The sequence below is a fragment of the Triturus cristatus genome, chromosome 9 (genome assembly GCF_964204655.1).
Source record: "Triturus cristatus chromosome 9, aTriCri1.1, whole genome shotgun sequence".
Lineage (NCBI taxonomy): Eukaryota > Metazoa > Chordata > Amphibia > Caudata > Salamandridae > Triturus > Triturus cristatus.
In genome coordinates, this window is record NC_140592.1 from 11,168,282 (window position 1) to 11,184,894 (window position 16,613).

At 47.0% G+C, this 16,613-nt stretch overlaps 1 protein-coding gene across 1 annotated transcript in view; it reads right to left on the bottom strand.

Annotated features, from left to right (window-relative positions):
- POC1A (POC1 centriolar protein A) overlaps positions 1-16,613 on the bottom strand; it is a 194,498-nt gene that overhangs the window by 129,002 nt on the left and 48,883 nt on the right. The window contains exon 5 of the mRNA XM_085624221.1: positions 3,481-3,588. Within this exon, the coding sequence (XP_085480347.1) occupies positions 3,481-3,588 (108 nt within the window). The remainder of the gene's footprint in view (positions 1-3,480; positions 3,589-16,613) is intronic.

Here is a 16,613-nt window from a genome sequence, read left to right on the forward strand (position 1 = left end):
TACCAGATAATCTGGCAGCACATGGTCGATCCCAAATGGTCTTTGAAGCAACGCACATGGCCGGTCATACTCTGGACGGCATTTTTACCAACAATTCCGACAAAATCCTACCACTACCCTGGGCACATCACAAAGCTGTAAATGTTCAACTTGAAATAACGCAGCCCAACCGGCCCGCGTAAATAGACCGCTTCTTGTCAAAATACAGAAGAAAGAGTTAAAAGAGTCCCTTGACAAACGCCCTCCCTCACACGCCGCTGATATCAATTTGATGAATGGATCAGATCAGCAATTAATCTATTGGCCCCAGGGAAAAATATGAAAACAAGAAGAGGTCAGGCCTCGGCTCCATGGTACGGCCCAGACCTTAAAAACATGAAGTCTAAATGTAGAAGAGTCGAAAGACTATGGAGGGCCGCCAGTAGCAGCGAACATAAAAAGGCCTATAATCTAGTCCTAGAGGAATACAAGGAGGCAATCAAAAAAGCTAAGACGGATTACTATACTACTAGAATAGGCGCCGCCAAGAACTCCTCCAAGGAGCTTTTTAAGACAGACCTGGCTCTAGCTAAACATCAGCAGGCTAATCAGTTTACACCGGACCAAACCTTTTGTAACACGATTGCTGATTTCTACCAAACTAAGGTTCAATCAATTTATAATGCCCTCCTTAAAACAGCTCCTGGTTCTGCTAAATCGAATAATATGACCGTTGAGGAGAACCTCACTCACAGTAATTTAACCAACTTCTCGGCCCTAACCCCGGAGAAAGGGAATAATCTCCTTCTACTGACTAAGTCGAGATCTCCTAATGACCTGTGTCCCCGTGTCCCCCTGCCACTCTCCATCTGGTCTCAGAAAAGATTAGCGTCCATTGAGCTCCACTCCTAAATGAAGTAATCAAGTCAGGGATTTTTCCTCGGTCTTCGAAGAAGGCATGTATCAGGCCTATTCTGAAAAAACCTGCTTTGGACCCCACGGAGGTCAAAGACTACCGGCCGATATCCTGCCTGGCAATCGCGGCCTAAATCCTAGGAAAATCGCTAAACAGTGAGCTAATCCAATATCTTGTCTCCAATAACCTTTTCGATCCCAGCTAACATGGTTTTAGACCACGTCATTCCACCGAATCTGCTCTGGTTATGGCTACAGAGGAGATTTGCAGGCAGCTGGGGGTGGGGGGGGGGGGGAGGAGGACAGAGCCGTCCTTATCCACCTTGACCTATCAGCAGCATTTGACACCGTGAACCATGCGGTGTTAGTGCGGCGGCTGGAGGCAGTAGGGATTAAAGAGACGGCCCTGACCCTCCTCTCATCCTTTCTAGCATCCAGAGGATACACTGGGATAAGCTCAAATCGGACAGCTTCCATCTTCCATGCGGGGTGCCACAGGGCTCGATCACCAACCCTATTTAACATCTACGTCACCCCGCTGGCCAGACTAATCAGAGAGCATGGCTTCACTCTGGTCTCATATGCCGATGACACTCAGTCAGATCTTGATCACAAAAGTCAGAGGTCACAGCGGTCAGTTTTCATAACTGCCTAACATCATGAGTTGGATGAACCAACATTTTCTCAAGCTCAATACTGATAAAACGGAGTTTGTGGAGTGCAGGTCAGGGCCTAAACCTGTGGAAAGAAGCATGGTGGCCAACCGAGGCAGGCGATTGTCCGCCTCTGACAAACAAGGCAAGAAACCTGGGAGTAATTTTTGACAGTCAATTAAACTTCGCAGGTCAGATTAATCGCCGGACGTCCTCCTGTTTTTTCTTACTAAAGACTCTACGTAAGATCCTGCCTTTTATTCCTCAGGAACTTAGGTCGTAGTAGTACTGATCCTCTCAAAGATAGATTATTGCAATGCACTATTCCTGGGCATCGGCAAGGCACAGATGGCTAAACTACAATCCTACCTCCGCCAGTATTAGGCTACTTCATTGGCTTCCAACACAACGACGGGTGGAATTCAAGGCACTCGGCCTGGTGTGTAAGGCACTCTATGGAGGGGTGCGTTGGATATGCAGAATCGGTTTCTTTGGTACTCTCCCACACGGAATCTTCGATCATCTGACACTGGTCTGGTTCAGATTTCTAAAATTCGCAAGGCAAGATGGGGAGGCAGGAGTCTATCCCACTGTGCTGCTGAATTGTGGAATAAGCTGTCGGCCATCATCAGGCTGCAGCCAAATAGGCTGTGTTTCAGGAAAATGATTAAAACCTGGCTGTGTCCCCCCAAATAAGTTTTACGACTGACCTGAGCAGTTCACCCAACACTCCCTTAGCGCCAAGATGCCTCGGCATTCGAGCGCTTCACAAAATATTCACTTACTTACTCCTTCAGCAATCCTAACCCTTTAGCTCAGCTGTTCGAACAAAGACCCTCCTCCACCCTTCCAGTTAAAACCCCCAATTTAGTATTATGAGCTCATTGCCATCCGACATCAGACTGGCTTGAGAACTAAAATTCAGGTCGTCGGATGACGCCTGCGATACTGCAGGCCCACGGACCACTAGCGTAAGCTCACAATCCGAACATTATTCTCCAATAAGAAGAAATGTCGATTTTGCCCTAGAAGCACATTGTAATGACACATTGATACCTTCCTTAGTGAAGTCAAATAATATATATTTTTACCTGCTGATAAACAATGTTATGGAATGAATTCAATAATGCCAATAAGGGGCATTGTATCTGGTAAGAGACGGGGCAGCCTTTGGGATGCCATTACCCGCTCTTGGTTCGGGTAGGCACTTCCTGTGACAGTCTACCAGCTCCCAGAAAGGGTTGGATCCACTGTGGCTCGAAATGCAGCATTATTTGCATCGACCGTGAACCCTAGGGCGTGGAACAAAGACTACACCAGAGAGTGGTCTGCCGCTCTTTATCAACCAAGAGCCCAGGAACAGGAAGACGTGCATAGATGAGTAGCGGCCATCGGTAGACATTGGGTGAAAACGAATAAGGTAACACACAAAAGGTATCATTATTAATTGTACCTCATGGAAGATCATTCAATAATATATATTTAAAATGCCAGAGAGTTCTAATGCGCTTCACAAAAGTGCACGGATTGGGCACATTCGAGTCTTCTCCAGCTCAGAACGTTGTAAGATCTTTCAGACCAGTTGGCATGATTCCAGGGTAATCTCCGAGTATGTTTGCATTGCACTGCTCTGTTGAAGAGAGTGCAGCACATTTGAAGATGGGGGTCTGATGTCAGGAGACAGGGCTAGGTGAGGTGAGCTGGATTTAGAACAGGGAGGTCTCCAACCACTGGAATGTCTTGGAATCACACAATGTATGTGGTGGTGATGGCGGTCTGACTAACCAGATGCAAGTTACCAAGGATCACAAAAATCTACAGATAAATGTGAACATTTTCATATTAACAAACTTTTCATGGAAATGTTTTCCTCCTGGGGCACTGGCTCACTGCGAGGGGGAACAGTTACTGGGCACAGCACTGGCGCACTTACCCTCCGTGCTCGCAAAATGTATGTATACACTCTCTGCTCGTTTTATCCCACAGCTTGATCGTTTTATCATCACTGGCAGACACGATTAATCTTCCATCAGGAGAGAATCTGTAATAGAAATGTCATTTTTCATACATGAAAATATTCTCTATGCTAATAATGCATTACAGGCATAGCAACACGATTTGATGTAAGCCGACTAATTATACTGCAGGATTCCTATTTGTTCCTATATGCACCTTACAACACCTCTTGGACTCCCTCTAAAACGATAGCAGTGGAGTCTATGCAAACCAATTCTCTAACCCTGGTCTGTAATTTCCCGTCCAGTAACTGCGATCTTTTGTGAGTTCTAGGCTTGAACAGGAAACCTCGATAAATGCAGTCTTCGAAACCTCGCTAAATTTTTCTTCTTTGAAAAGACTAAAATCACTACACTTAAACAAAAAAAAACATATCATCTCATTAACATTGTAGTCTATACAGGTCTCCAGCAACAGCTGGGAAAAGTTTTAAAAGTCACTGTGGAGCGGACCTGGTGGGCAACCAGTCTTTCTGCCAGCGGAGTCAAGGCCATGGCCTGCTCCGACAAGGGGAACGCTACTGTGGCCAGATCTTCTAGCCGTGCACGGTGTTCAGCGCAGTGAGGGGACTTCGGGCTTGCCTTGTGCTCAGGATGTAAGGGGCCTATTGACTTGCATTGAGCGGAGGGCAGCGAGGGGCTTTCTGGCTTGCACTGTGTGCAAGGCAGTGAGGGGGCCTCTGGTTTGCCTTGTGCTCGGGGCAGTGATGGGGCTTGTGGTTTGCCTTGTGCTCGGGGCAGTAAAGGGACATTGGGCTTGTCTGGTGTTCGGGCCAGGAGGGGGCCTCTGGTTTGCCTTGTGCTAGGGGCAGTAAAGGGACATTGGGCTTGTCTGGTGTTCGGGCCAGGAGGGGGCCTCTGGTTGGCCTTGTGCTAGGGGCAGTGAAGGGACATTGGGCTTGTCTGGTGCTCGGGCCAGGAGGGGGCCTCTGGTTGGCCTTTCTCCCGGCTACAGCTGATGCAGGTTCTAAATCTGGGGTTCGGGCACTAGTCCAGACCATCTTTACATCAAGGCTTTCAAACCTGTTTTGTGCTTCGCTGCCTTCTGGCTTGGTCTGTACTATGCAGACACCACACACGCACAACCGTGTTCGAGTTGGTCAGTGCTAGGTAAGTGGTTACTCAAGCACAATGTATTCAAGATGTGGCAGATGGGCTTGCTCTTCGTGTCATAGCTCGAGGGGGGTGAATGTCCACACTGTGACCACCCTCCTTCCCCCAAGGTAACAGATTTGTAGCAAAGCGCAAACTCACGAGAGGACTAGTTGTGGAGGGTGAAACCGACCAGGCTGAAGCCATTCCCACTCTGAAGGTCGGCAACATTCACCAGGGAGTTTACTCCAACTCTTTGAAATTCAAGTTGTGCCGATGAATGTACTTCTGCTCAGTGCAAGATGCAATCTTCCTGTGCAATCTCAAGGGTTTCTTTAACGGCCTTGAATGAGGATTCTAGAGAGTGACAATCCTCGGAGATTCAGTTTCTCAGATGAAGACGCGTGCGAATGATCTGATACCTGTGGAGTCTGACCCGTGATGGACTCACCTACTCACCAGAAAAGGCTCATTTAGAGCGGGTCAGGCCTTCTTTAAAGAGGAGCGACCATCACTGTGTACTTGAGGCCCCTAATCTGGTTAGACAATCGAAACAGGAAGCTTCTTTAGATACTTAAGGGGAGACTCCAAGGGGTAAGGAACCAATCCACTCTGTAAAACAAAATAGTAACAAGCATTGAAAATGCAATAGGCCTCGCCTTTTAAGTTAAAGCCATTTGCTTTGCAAATGGTATTATATAGCAAAGCAAACGGTTTTAACTTAATAAAAGGCGAGGCCTATTGCATTTTCAATGCTTGTTTAGGGATTTTGGTGTCCCAGGAAAGACATGTATTTGTTTTTCTGTTGAAGTTAAAGTTTAAACCAATATTGTTTGGCATCAGGTAAGCTTGAAGTAGTCGAAAATAAGTAATAAAAAAACATTTTTTTCCCGAACCGGGCCCCAGAATTATTCCTTGCCCAGGGCCCATGAAATCCCTAGGATGACACTGGGGTGAATGACGGAGGAGGCATGACCGAGAAAAGTAGGATGGCTGCTAGTAGAGTGTTAGAGAGATGAGAGAAAGAAAAAGAGGTAGAGAGAGAGAATCAGTACATGGTTACAGAGACTGACTGAAGAGAGACGAGACCTCAAGGTGAGAGCGAAGACAAAGCTGCAGGGGGGGGGGGGCGAGTTTAACGTAGAGACAGGCTGGAATCAAGAAGCAGGGAACAGAGAGAGAGGGAAAGAAGTGAAATAGAGTCAGAGGGCGTGACAGAAAGGTGGGGAAGAACGGTATCGTTCATTCATTCATATGATATACGAGGCAGAGAATAGCTAGTGTAAAAGAAAGGAAGTCGATAAAATGTGACAGAAGAGAAGTACAAATATCAAAGCAGGATCTCGAAATGAATGAGAGAGTCGAGCGCGCTATGGAGACATGAGATGGGGCCCTGCGAGCGAAGAGGCGAAATTGCAAACACTGCGTAAGACCTCCTGCCGGTCTCATGATCCTATGCAGGGCCAGGAGGCCTGCCCTCTGCCTCTCGGTTTACAAGATGTGACACTCGAAGCACAGGAGGGGAAGGAATAGCAGTGAAGAGGGGGGAGAGGGTGCGAAAAGCACAGGGCAGAGAGAGGACAGGAAGAGGCTGGTGGCGAGCGAGAGAAAGGTATCATTGGGATGCCCACGGGAAATGCGGTTCAATGAAAGGAGAAACGGAAAGAAAGTGTTGATGTCACATTACGGTCAAGGGAGTTTGCATCAGGATTCCAGGCACGCCGCACTGCGCCTGCGTGGTGAGGTCAGCAACGCGCCATTTGGCCGGGGTTTGAATGTGAGGTGGAGGGAGGTGTACGGAGCTTCTTTCCTGCCGATCTGCAGATCCCCGCTGTCCTTCCAGGAGGAGGTAACGCTCGGCGCCCTTTAGCATGCCACAGGTCACTTCTGTTGTTGGCATGCCAACAGTAAGCACTTGCGCATGTTTCTGTTATTTGTGCCTGAGTGATGCTATCTAGAAAGGCGTGGCTAAACCTGCATATGCTTTTCATTGAGCCTGCCCTCCGTATCACTTAAGTGTCTCTCTCACATTGATCAAGCCAGCGGAGCAGTCGCCGGACCAGGAGGAGTGAGCCCGGGTCCCCGACACTGCAGGCGCGCCCTGCAACGCCAACAACAACTCTCTTTTAGAGCGTCTCAGTTGGACTGTCTCGCATGACTGGTTTCTTATCTTTATGGGGCCATGTGTTTAGCTCTATAAAGATAAAAAAAACTTTTATGCCAGCAGTAAGTCGGGGCAGCCAGTCCAACTGGGACGGCTCTAAAAGAGAGAAGTGTACGTCACTAGATGCTCTTTTCCGATGGCTGGCCACCGTTTAGCATAAAGGGTGACGCCAGCCAATGGAAAAGAGGGGCGGGGCTTAAAGCCCACTAGAGAAATCTACTAAAGTCATTAAATCTCGCCAGCGAGACTGCGCATGTGTGCGCAGTCTAACTCCAGGCAAGACCTAAAAAAACTATCATGTGAACAAATATTCCCCATCACTGCCATGTCTCCTGTAAAGCAAAACTTCAGATATGTTCCTCAACCTGCATGGCGTGGTTAACTCCCTGGAGCCTAAGAGTAGGATGGAATATAAACTAGTGATTTTTCACAAATAATTAAAACTATGCAAAGGAAGAGCCGCCGTCCACGAAGAAAGTGCCATAAAAAGCTGAGACGAGTTAACAGTCACAATCAAGAACATCTTAAATTGTTGAAGTCAACCAGTAGGGGCGAGTGTTGACAATAATGCGAGATTCAACAGCTACGTCACGCCATCTCAGAACACTGCAATTAAATGAAAGTGCAGCCTTTGCAAAATGTGGCTATAGAAACAAGGCTTTGAGCCCACATCCTGTCAGTTCGCCAGCACTAAGCCTCAGATAGGGTTACCTTCCTTCAAGCGGTGGAAGAGGGCAAGTTGCAAGAAGCAGATAAGGCCCCACCTGCCCGATGGTGCAGGCCGAGGTGGACTCCTTCCTCAGTTTCCAGACCTCTTAGTAAAACTCATTGGCTCCACTGCCAACACCTAACGCATTAGAGAGAACTCACCTGATTGGAGGATGCGGTTACACCTGTGCTAAAAATTACACGACTAAGTAAAATGACGTAGGCCTGCCAGATTGCTGCAGTAACACAGTGATAACGGAGCTGCCAGAAATGAGCAGAATATTCAAGAAAATAATCATCACTTAAGTGCAATCAGACCTTCAGCTCCCGAATGTGCTTCATCCTAAAAAAATGATGCTTACGCCTTTGTCCTGGGTCTTAGACCTCGCTACTTCATAGAACCTTTTGGAGATGGTCATGGAGCGTTCATCTCACAGACCACTTAACCTTGGGTACCACGGATCACATTCTTCTGTGCCATTGGTTAGAAGACGTCACCCGCATGGACCACATGTCCACAACAAGCCCTGCTTTTTTTTGTCAGCTGCGAAATTCAATTCGGAAAAAGTAGATCTATCTACAGTCGTACATCTACCATGCATGGTGTTCCTTAGAGCTCAAAGTACTGCCTTGTATCTTCAACACATGTTGAGCCCTTGACGGCTGTCATCTGAGAATAACAAGTCATGTTTCAATGACACACGGATGACAAACAGTGTACTGTTAAAGAGTGAAAATTCTCAAAATCAGCTTTGATCATTTACTTACCCGTCGAAAGAGCTGGTAAAATACGAAGCACCGGTAAGAAGTTCAAGTACGGCTCCTGGCTAAAATCACAAAAGGGAAATGCGTGCTCTCCTTTTACTGCAGATCTTTGGACAACCGTCGACAAGCTCCTTCAAACCTTCTCCACCCTACTGAAGGTAAGGATCTTGGAAGGCACCCAGATAGAGCTCTACCCATGGAGGCTTCGATACACGAGTGACCAGCAATATGTGGTATCAAGTCATGAGCCTGCACATGAATCATTCAGTACATCCTGCCCCATCAGGCCTGCAATAAACTCCAGACTGGACGAGGGCAATGTGCAGCCAATGTCCATGTAAAAGTGTTTGTCCGAACTTCAAAACATCCTGACTGCAGCAATTCCCATGGACCCGGCCTTCGAGGCAGATCTGCGCTTTGATGTGGAGCGGAGGATACAACTCAAGGTGGACTGAGACACGTCTCATTGTTTGGAGAAGAGCTGCTCCAGAGTATTAAATGGATAAAGTAGCCCTGTAGTTACAGTCAGGCTATCTATACTTATATCAATATTTTGTGGCCCAAGCTGGTTTCCATCGGTCTTCTTTTGAGGGATGAAGGCACTGCCACTGAGGAGCAAAACAATGAGCCCCCTCCCAGTAGACATTCAAAATCGAATTTCAAAATCTTGAGGATTAAAATCGTAACTGTCACGTTTTCGTTCTATCACCTCAGCTTCCTGTTTCTCCTCGGATGTTCAGAGCCTACAGAGGACTGTTGTGCACTTCACAGATGTGCTTCTCTGATGATCAGAGCCTACAGGAGTGTTGTGCACTTCACAGATGTGTCTCTCTGATGATCAGAGCCTACAGAGGAGTGTTGTGCACTTCACAGATGTGCTTCTCTGATTATCAGAGCCTACAGATTGCAATGTTGTGCACTTCACAGATGTGCTTCTCTGATGATCAGAGCCTACAGAGGACTGTTGTGCACTTCCCAGATGTGCCTCTCTGATGATCAGAGCCTACAGAGGAGTGTTGTGCACTTCACAAATGTGCTTCTCTGGTGATCAGGGCCTACAGAGGAGTGTTGTGCACTTCACAGATGTGCTTCTCTGATTATCAGAGCCTACAGATTGCAATGTTGTGCACTTCACAGATGTGCTTCTCTGATGATCAGAGCCTACAGAGGAGTGTTGTGCACTTCACAGATGTGTCTCTCTGATGATCAGAGCCAACAGAGGAGTGTTGTGCACTTCACAGATGTGCTTCTCTGATGATCAGAGCCTACAGGAGTGTTGTGCACTTCACAGATGTGCTTCTCTGATGATCAGAGCCTACAGATTACAATGTTGGGCACTTCACAGATGTGCTTCTCTGATGATCAGGGCCTACAGAGGACTGTTGTGCACTTCACAGATGTGCTTCTCCAATTATCGGAGCCTACAGAGGAGTGTTGTGCACTTCACAGATGTGCTTCTCTGATGATCAGAGCCTACAGAGGAGTGTTGTGCACTTCACAGATGTGCTTCTCTGATGATCAGAGCCTACAGAGGAGTGTTGTGCACTTTACAGATGTGCTTCTCTGATGATCAGAGCCTACAGGAGTGTTGTGCACTTCACAGATGTGTCTCTGATGATCAGAGCCTACAGAGGAGTGATGTGCACTTCACAGATGTGCTTCTCTGATTATCAGAGCCTACAGATTGCAATGTTGTGCACTTCACAGATGTGCTTCTCTGATGATCAGAGCCTACAGAGGACTGTTGTGCACTTCCCAGATGTGCCTCTCTGATGATCAGAGCCTACAGAGGAGTGTTGTGCACTTCACAAATGTGCTTCTCTGGTGATCAGGGCCTACAGAGGAGTGTTGTGCACTTCACAGATGTGCTTCTCTGATTATCAGAGCCTACAGAGGAGTGTTGTGCACTTCACAGATGTGTCTCTCTGATGATCAGAGCCAACAGAGGAGTGTTGTGCACTTCACAGATGTGCTTCTCTGATGATCAGAGCCTACAGGAGTGTTGTGCACTTCCCAGATGTGCTTCTCTGATGATCAGAGCCTACAGATTACAATGTTGGGCACTTCACAGATGTGCTTCTCTGATGATCAGGGCCTACAGAGGACTGTTGTGCACTTCACAAATGTGCCTCTATGATGATCAGAGCCTACAGATGAGTGTTGTGCACTTCACAGGTGTGCCTCTCTGATGATCAGAGCCTACAGAGGAGTGTTGTGCACTTCACAGATGTGCTTCTCTAATGATCAGAGCCTACAGATGAGTGTTGTGCACTTCACAGATGTGCTTCTCTGATGATCAGAGCCTACAGGAGTGTTGTGCACTTCACAGATGTGCTTCTCTAATGATCAGAGCCTACAGAGGAGTGTTGTGCACTTCACAGATGTGCTTCTCTGATCGGAACCTACAGAGGAGTGTTGTGCACTTTACAGATGTGCTTCTCTGATGATCAGAGCCTACAGGAGTGTTGTGCACTTCACAGATGTGTCTCTCTGATGATCAGAGCCTACAGAGGAGTGTTGTGCACTTCACAGATGTGCTTCTCTGATGATCAGAGCCTACAGATTGCAATGTTGTGCACTTCACAGATGTGCTTCTCTGATGATCAGAGCATACAGAGGACTGCTGTGCACTTCACAAATGTGCTTCTCTGATGATCAGAGCCTACAGATGAGTGTTGTGCACTTCACAGATGTGCTTCTCTGATTATCAGAGCCTACAGAGGAGTGTTGTGCACTTCACAGATGTGCTTCTCTGATGATCAGAGCCTACAGAGGAGTGTTGTGCACTTCACAGATGTGCTTCTCTGATGATCAGAGCCTACAGGAGTGTTGTGCACTTCACAGATGTGCTTCTCTGATGATCAGAGCCTACAGATTGCAATGTTGTGCACTTCACAGATGTGCTTCTCTGATGAGCAGAGCCTACAGATTGCAATGTTGTGCACTTCACAGATGTGCTTCTCTGATGAGCAGAGCCTACAAATTGCAAGGTTGTGCACTTCACAGATGTGCCTCTCTGATGATCAGAGCCTACAGAGGAGTGTTGTGCACTTCACAGATGTGCTTCTCTGATGATCAGAGCCTACAGAGGACTGCTGTGCACTTCACAAATGTGCTTCTCTGACGATCAGAGCCTACAGATGAGTGTTGTGCACTTCACAGATGTGTCTCTCTGATGATCAGAGCCTACAGAGGAGTGTTGTGCACCTCACAGATGTGCTTCTCTGATGATCAGAGCCTACAGAGGAGTGTTGTGCACTTCACAGATGTGCCTCTCTGATGATCAGAGCCTACAGAGGAGTGTTGTGCACTTCACAGATGTGCCTCTCTGATTATCAGAGCCTACAGAGGAGTGTTGTGCACTTCACAGATGTGCTTCTCTGATGATCAGAGCCTACAGATTTCAATGTTGTGCACTTCACAGATGTGCTTCTCTGATGATCAGAGCCTACAGAGGAGTGTTGTGCACTTCACAGATGTGCCTCTCTGATGATCAGAGCCTACAGAGGAGTGTTGTGCACTTCACAGATGTGCCTCTCTGATGATCAGAGCCTACAGAGGAGTGTTGTGCACTTCACAGATGTGCTTCTCTGATGATCAGAGCCTACAGAGTAGTGTTGTGCACTTCACAAATGTGCTTCTCTGATAATTGTGGAAGCATAGCCCAACTGGGTCTGGCGTGGGAGCGTAAAGCGTGTCAGTCAATGGTCCTCGATTGCATGCTGTAGAGTTTCTTTAAGCTAGAAACTAGCTGTAAAGTATTTGGAGCAAATGTTTTGCCTTTTAGTGTTTTATGTGGGAGCTGGAAATGGTAATCTCGTTTGGTGGCTGCCTCCGATTACGGTGATCAATCTGAACATGCGAAAGAAGTGAAACGTTGCATCTGCGGCCTTGCTGTACGACAGTGCCCTGGTTGTAGTCTTTACATTTGTTGAAAAGCAGAAGAGACACACAAGAACCGGTTGGGTCACAATCGCTTGACCACCTTGTGAATTCAGCTCAGGAGTAAAGGGGAAAGAACGTTGATTTCAGGCACTTACATAGATCATTCTTATTGTCAAAATATTTTTTATTTATTCAATTTATGTCAAACTCTGCCAAACTGTCCACCCTCAGAGAGCTGCCAATCAACAAAATGAAATCAAACCCTTAAAGAAGGCAAGCTAGCGCGCTCTACGAGAATGTCACGGGCCTCAATGGAGCAGAGAACTGAATTAAAGAGGCGACTTCAGCTCTATGAGCTCGTACAAATAAAGAGCCAGTCGCCGGGTCTCTTAGCACGGAACACTGGCTCATGAGTGTAAGCGACTCTGGTGTCCGTGGATCCGTTTACAACTACTGTGCTGTGTTCGATCATAGAGGCTGGCGGCAAGCATAGACTGTTGCCAACTGTGTTATCCAGTCCCTTGTGCCGAGGCTGCACTTTAAGAGGTTTTCTGTATTTTTTTTGGCACATACAAGACTAATTATTCTTGTATCTACTGATAGTGAATATAGTTTAGAGGATTCTGCAGTTTAATATTTTGAGAGTTTACAATGTTCGACTATGGTTGACAATATGGCTCAAGCAGCAGTAAAACCAGCACAAGCTTGATACTGCTAAAACGGAAGAAATATATAGATCCATTTGTGGATGAGGTTGGGGCCTTTTCAGTAGTCGGTTTAGTCTTTAAGGAAATGTTCTTAGGTCTGCGAGTGCTGCGTTTCACATATTCAAGGCCCTACACGAACCACTGCGGTTGTGCTCAGACTGAGTTCCATTGGAGACAGCCTTTTTCCTTCGCGATTTTCTGGAAGGTTCTATATGGTGAATGACTGCTGTCATGTTTATGAAACAGGAGGTAAAGGAAGGGGCTGAAAGTTAGATGTAAATACCAAAATGATTAGCTTGACTGAGAAAGTGACCACTGAGTTTCATGATGGAAGTTTGGGGTCTAAAGATAACTCAAAATGTCGTAGGCTTTGTTGTGGGTTAATATTCGTGCACATGTGCACATTCTGGTCGATCCAGGTGTTCTAACAGTGAATTGTTCCAGCCGGCATCGCGTGCAGATAATCAGTAGAGCTTAAGAAAGTCAGATACAAAGTTCGCTTTGACTTGGGTCACCCTTGATGAAATGAAATGAAATGAAAGAAACAGTTATAAAGCGCATAGCTACCCTAAGGCATCCCAGCGATATATGCGGCAACGGATCGAGCATACATCTTACTGGGTGGAGACTTTAAAAAGATAAGTTTTAAGAAGTTTTTGGAAAGGCAAATGATTGGATTCCCAACGAATGTAGGGGGGGGGGGGGTGGAGGTCGTTCCAAAGCCTAGCAGCATTATACGAGAAAGAGCAGCCGCCACTTATTGCTCTCTTAATTTTTGGAACAAGGGTGAGCAGGAGGTTCGCCGAGCGGAGACTTCTGTTGGGGTGATACGGAGTGACGATAGATTGATTAATCGTCGGTCCTTTCACCCAGAAAGACTTGAGTGATACAAAGCGCCTTAAATTTGATTCTCTCCAATATCGGCAGCCAATGAACAGTCTTCAACGCAGGCTTAGCAGATTGCCGCCGAGGAATCTCTAGAAGCAGGTGAGCTGCACAATTTTGAATGGTCTGTAGTTTAGTGGTAGTGGAATGAGGCGATCCCAGATAGAGCGCTTTCACAAAGTCCAGGCGTGAGAGAATAAAAGCCTGGACCATTATCCTTCTCGCAAGGAATGGGAGAAAAGGACACATTTTTCAAAGCATCCTTAATATGCTGCAGCATGTAGACAACAGTTACTGCCTGATGATCAAAAGTCAGGGAGCGATCAAGCCTCATGCCCATGCTTTTGATCGGATTCTTAGGTGCTGGAGCAGGGCCAAACCGGTTTGGCCACAACAACCCTGAATCTAGAATTGGAGAATTACCTAGGAGTATAAGCTCCGTTTTCTCTCCATTCAATTTTAGGCAGGAAAGCTCCATCCATTCTGCGACCTTCTCCAGACAGGGGCCTAGACCAGAGGATGAATTTTCCGGGTGGTTTAAGGCAACAACAAGTTGTGTGTCGTCAGCGTGTGTAACTATTTTTATGCCAAATGGACGAACTATCTCGGCAAGCGGCCTCATGTATACATTAAATAACACAGGGCTCAAGGAGGATCCCTGAGGCACAGCGCAACTAAGGGACATACGCTTAGACACGGTATCTCCTTCGATGACCTGAAAGAATCGGTCTTCTAAAAAGAACTGCAACCAGGTAATAACACCCCCAGACACTCCAAGACTCCGGAGTCTGAAGGTCAAGATGTTATAATTGACGGTGTCGAATGCGGCGCTGAGGTCCAGGAGAATAATAGCTGCTATGCCACCCTGGTCCAAGATCCTCCTGGACTCTTCAGCCACCGCTAAGAGCTGTCTCCATCCCATGTTGGGGCCGGAAGCTCATCTGTGATGGATGAAGCGTGTTGCTAGACTCCAATAACCCAGAAAGCACTGAATTAACATGCGTCCCCAAAGTTTTACTGATAACCGGGAAAAGGGAGATAGGACGATAATTCTCAGGTGCTCTGGGTCAAGATTGGGTTTCTTGAGCAGTGTTTTCACCATGGCACATTTCCAGGGCAGGCAAACTAGTCCCGTGGAGATGGAGGAGTTGATCTGTTCGCAAATCACTGGGAGAATTGTACCTGTCGCTAAATTCAGAATATGAGGAGGGGCAGGATCCCTAGGTGAGCCTGATTTTAGACAAGTCAAGATGGATTCTAGAGATCTGAGGTCCAGAAAAGGGATGTGTTCCAACTTCACTTGGGTGCCAGGAGGAGAAATAACCGTGGGGGACGGGTCTTCATGAGTGGCTGCAAGAGGAAAGGTAAGATAAGTCGTGAATTTTCTTATGGAAGAATTTTGCCAGATTGTTGCTTCAGTCAAGGGCACCATCAGCGGTAGTTTGTGGGGATGTGGGTTTAATGAGGGTTTTAACAATGGAGAAAATTTTGCACGGAGAGTTGGAGGCGAGGCTAATTTTTTTCCCCGTAGTAAGCCGCTTGTGCGGTTTTAACTTCAGCTTGGTAAATTTGAATAGCCTCCCTATACTTTTGTTTACTTGATGCTGCATAGTCCCTTCTCCATTTTCTTTCTAATTTTTTACAAATGTGTAAGTTCGCAGAGTTTAGGAGAATACCATGGGGAGATGTTAGACCGGACTTTAAAAGTGTTTTTTTAGCGAGAGAACGGTCTAAAGAGAGCTTGCTGCACTTGTTAAATGTATCATTGGTCACAATAGGGTTCGTCTCGCTGGAAAGTAGTGACATCAAGCACTGTGACCCACTGGTCTAGGGGAAGCTTACACCATGAGCGTTCCTGACAACTAACCATACTAAATGAGGACAGAGGATGCGAGAGGCCCCATGACGCGGGGATCAAGAAGTGGTCTGGCCATGGGAGCGGTGTAGGAGCCCCCACTGAGAGTTCTTCATTGTTAGTGAAGATAGGGTCCAATAAATGACCCTTAACATGGGCCGCTGCAGAAACCTTTCGCCTAAGCTGGAGTGCCAAAAGGTTCCTGAGTAACTCCGAGGCAGCAGAGTTAGAGGGGTAATCTAAATGCAGGTTAAGGTCTCCTAATACCATAACATTGAAAGGGGAGCTGGCTAGATAAGCCACAATTTCAGGAATTGTTTTAAGATATTGTACTGGCACTCCGGGGGACGATAGTTCAGTAAGCCCGAGAACGTGTGGATAGTCGAAAAGCTTATTGAAAAAGCAACATTCACACAGTCCGGTAGAGGGTCAGCTGTGATGCGGCATTTGAACTGATCTTTATATAGAATAGCGATAACCGCTGGATGAGGTAGCCAAGAGGAAGAGATTGTACGAGAACTGGAGCCAGGTTTCAGTTCGGAATAAAGCATCAGGGAGTTCATCCTCTAATAACAGACATTTCTGTGGCATGTTTGGGAAAGGACCTACAGTTTAATAACATTTTGCAGGATGCATATTCCTTCCTTGGAAGCTGAGCATTTAGTGATGGGTTCGAATGTACAAGAGCAGCGAGGACAGGTGGCGTTATTCTTGAATAGAGAGAAGGAATGTAGGCATCTTTCATTCACAGTCCCTCTTAGGCAGTGGAGGTGATCAGGGGCATAGACGCGATTACCTGTGGAAAAAGGGACCGGGGCTGTGGCCCCTGGTCCCGTACGGATGTGAACGAGCGTAGACGGGCTTGCCTTTGGTGCACCTTTGGCTCTGCGTCGCGATAACCATTGACTTAAATAGGTCGAGCAGCTAGACTGCTGACCGTAAACTCCGCCCCCACCTCCTACCCGGAAATGAAGCTCCCAATTGCCACCT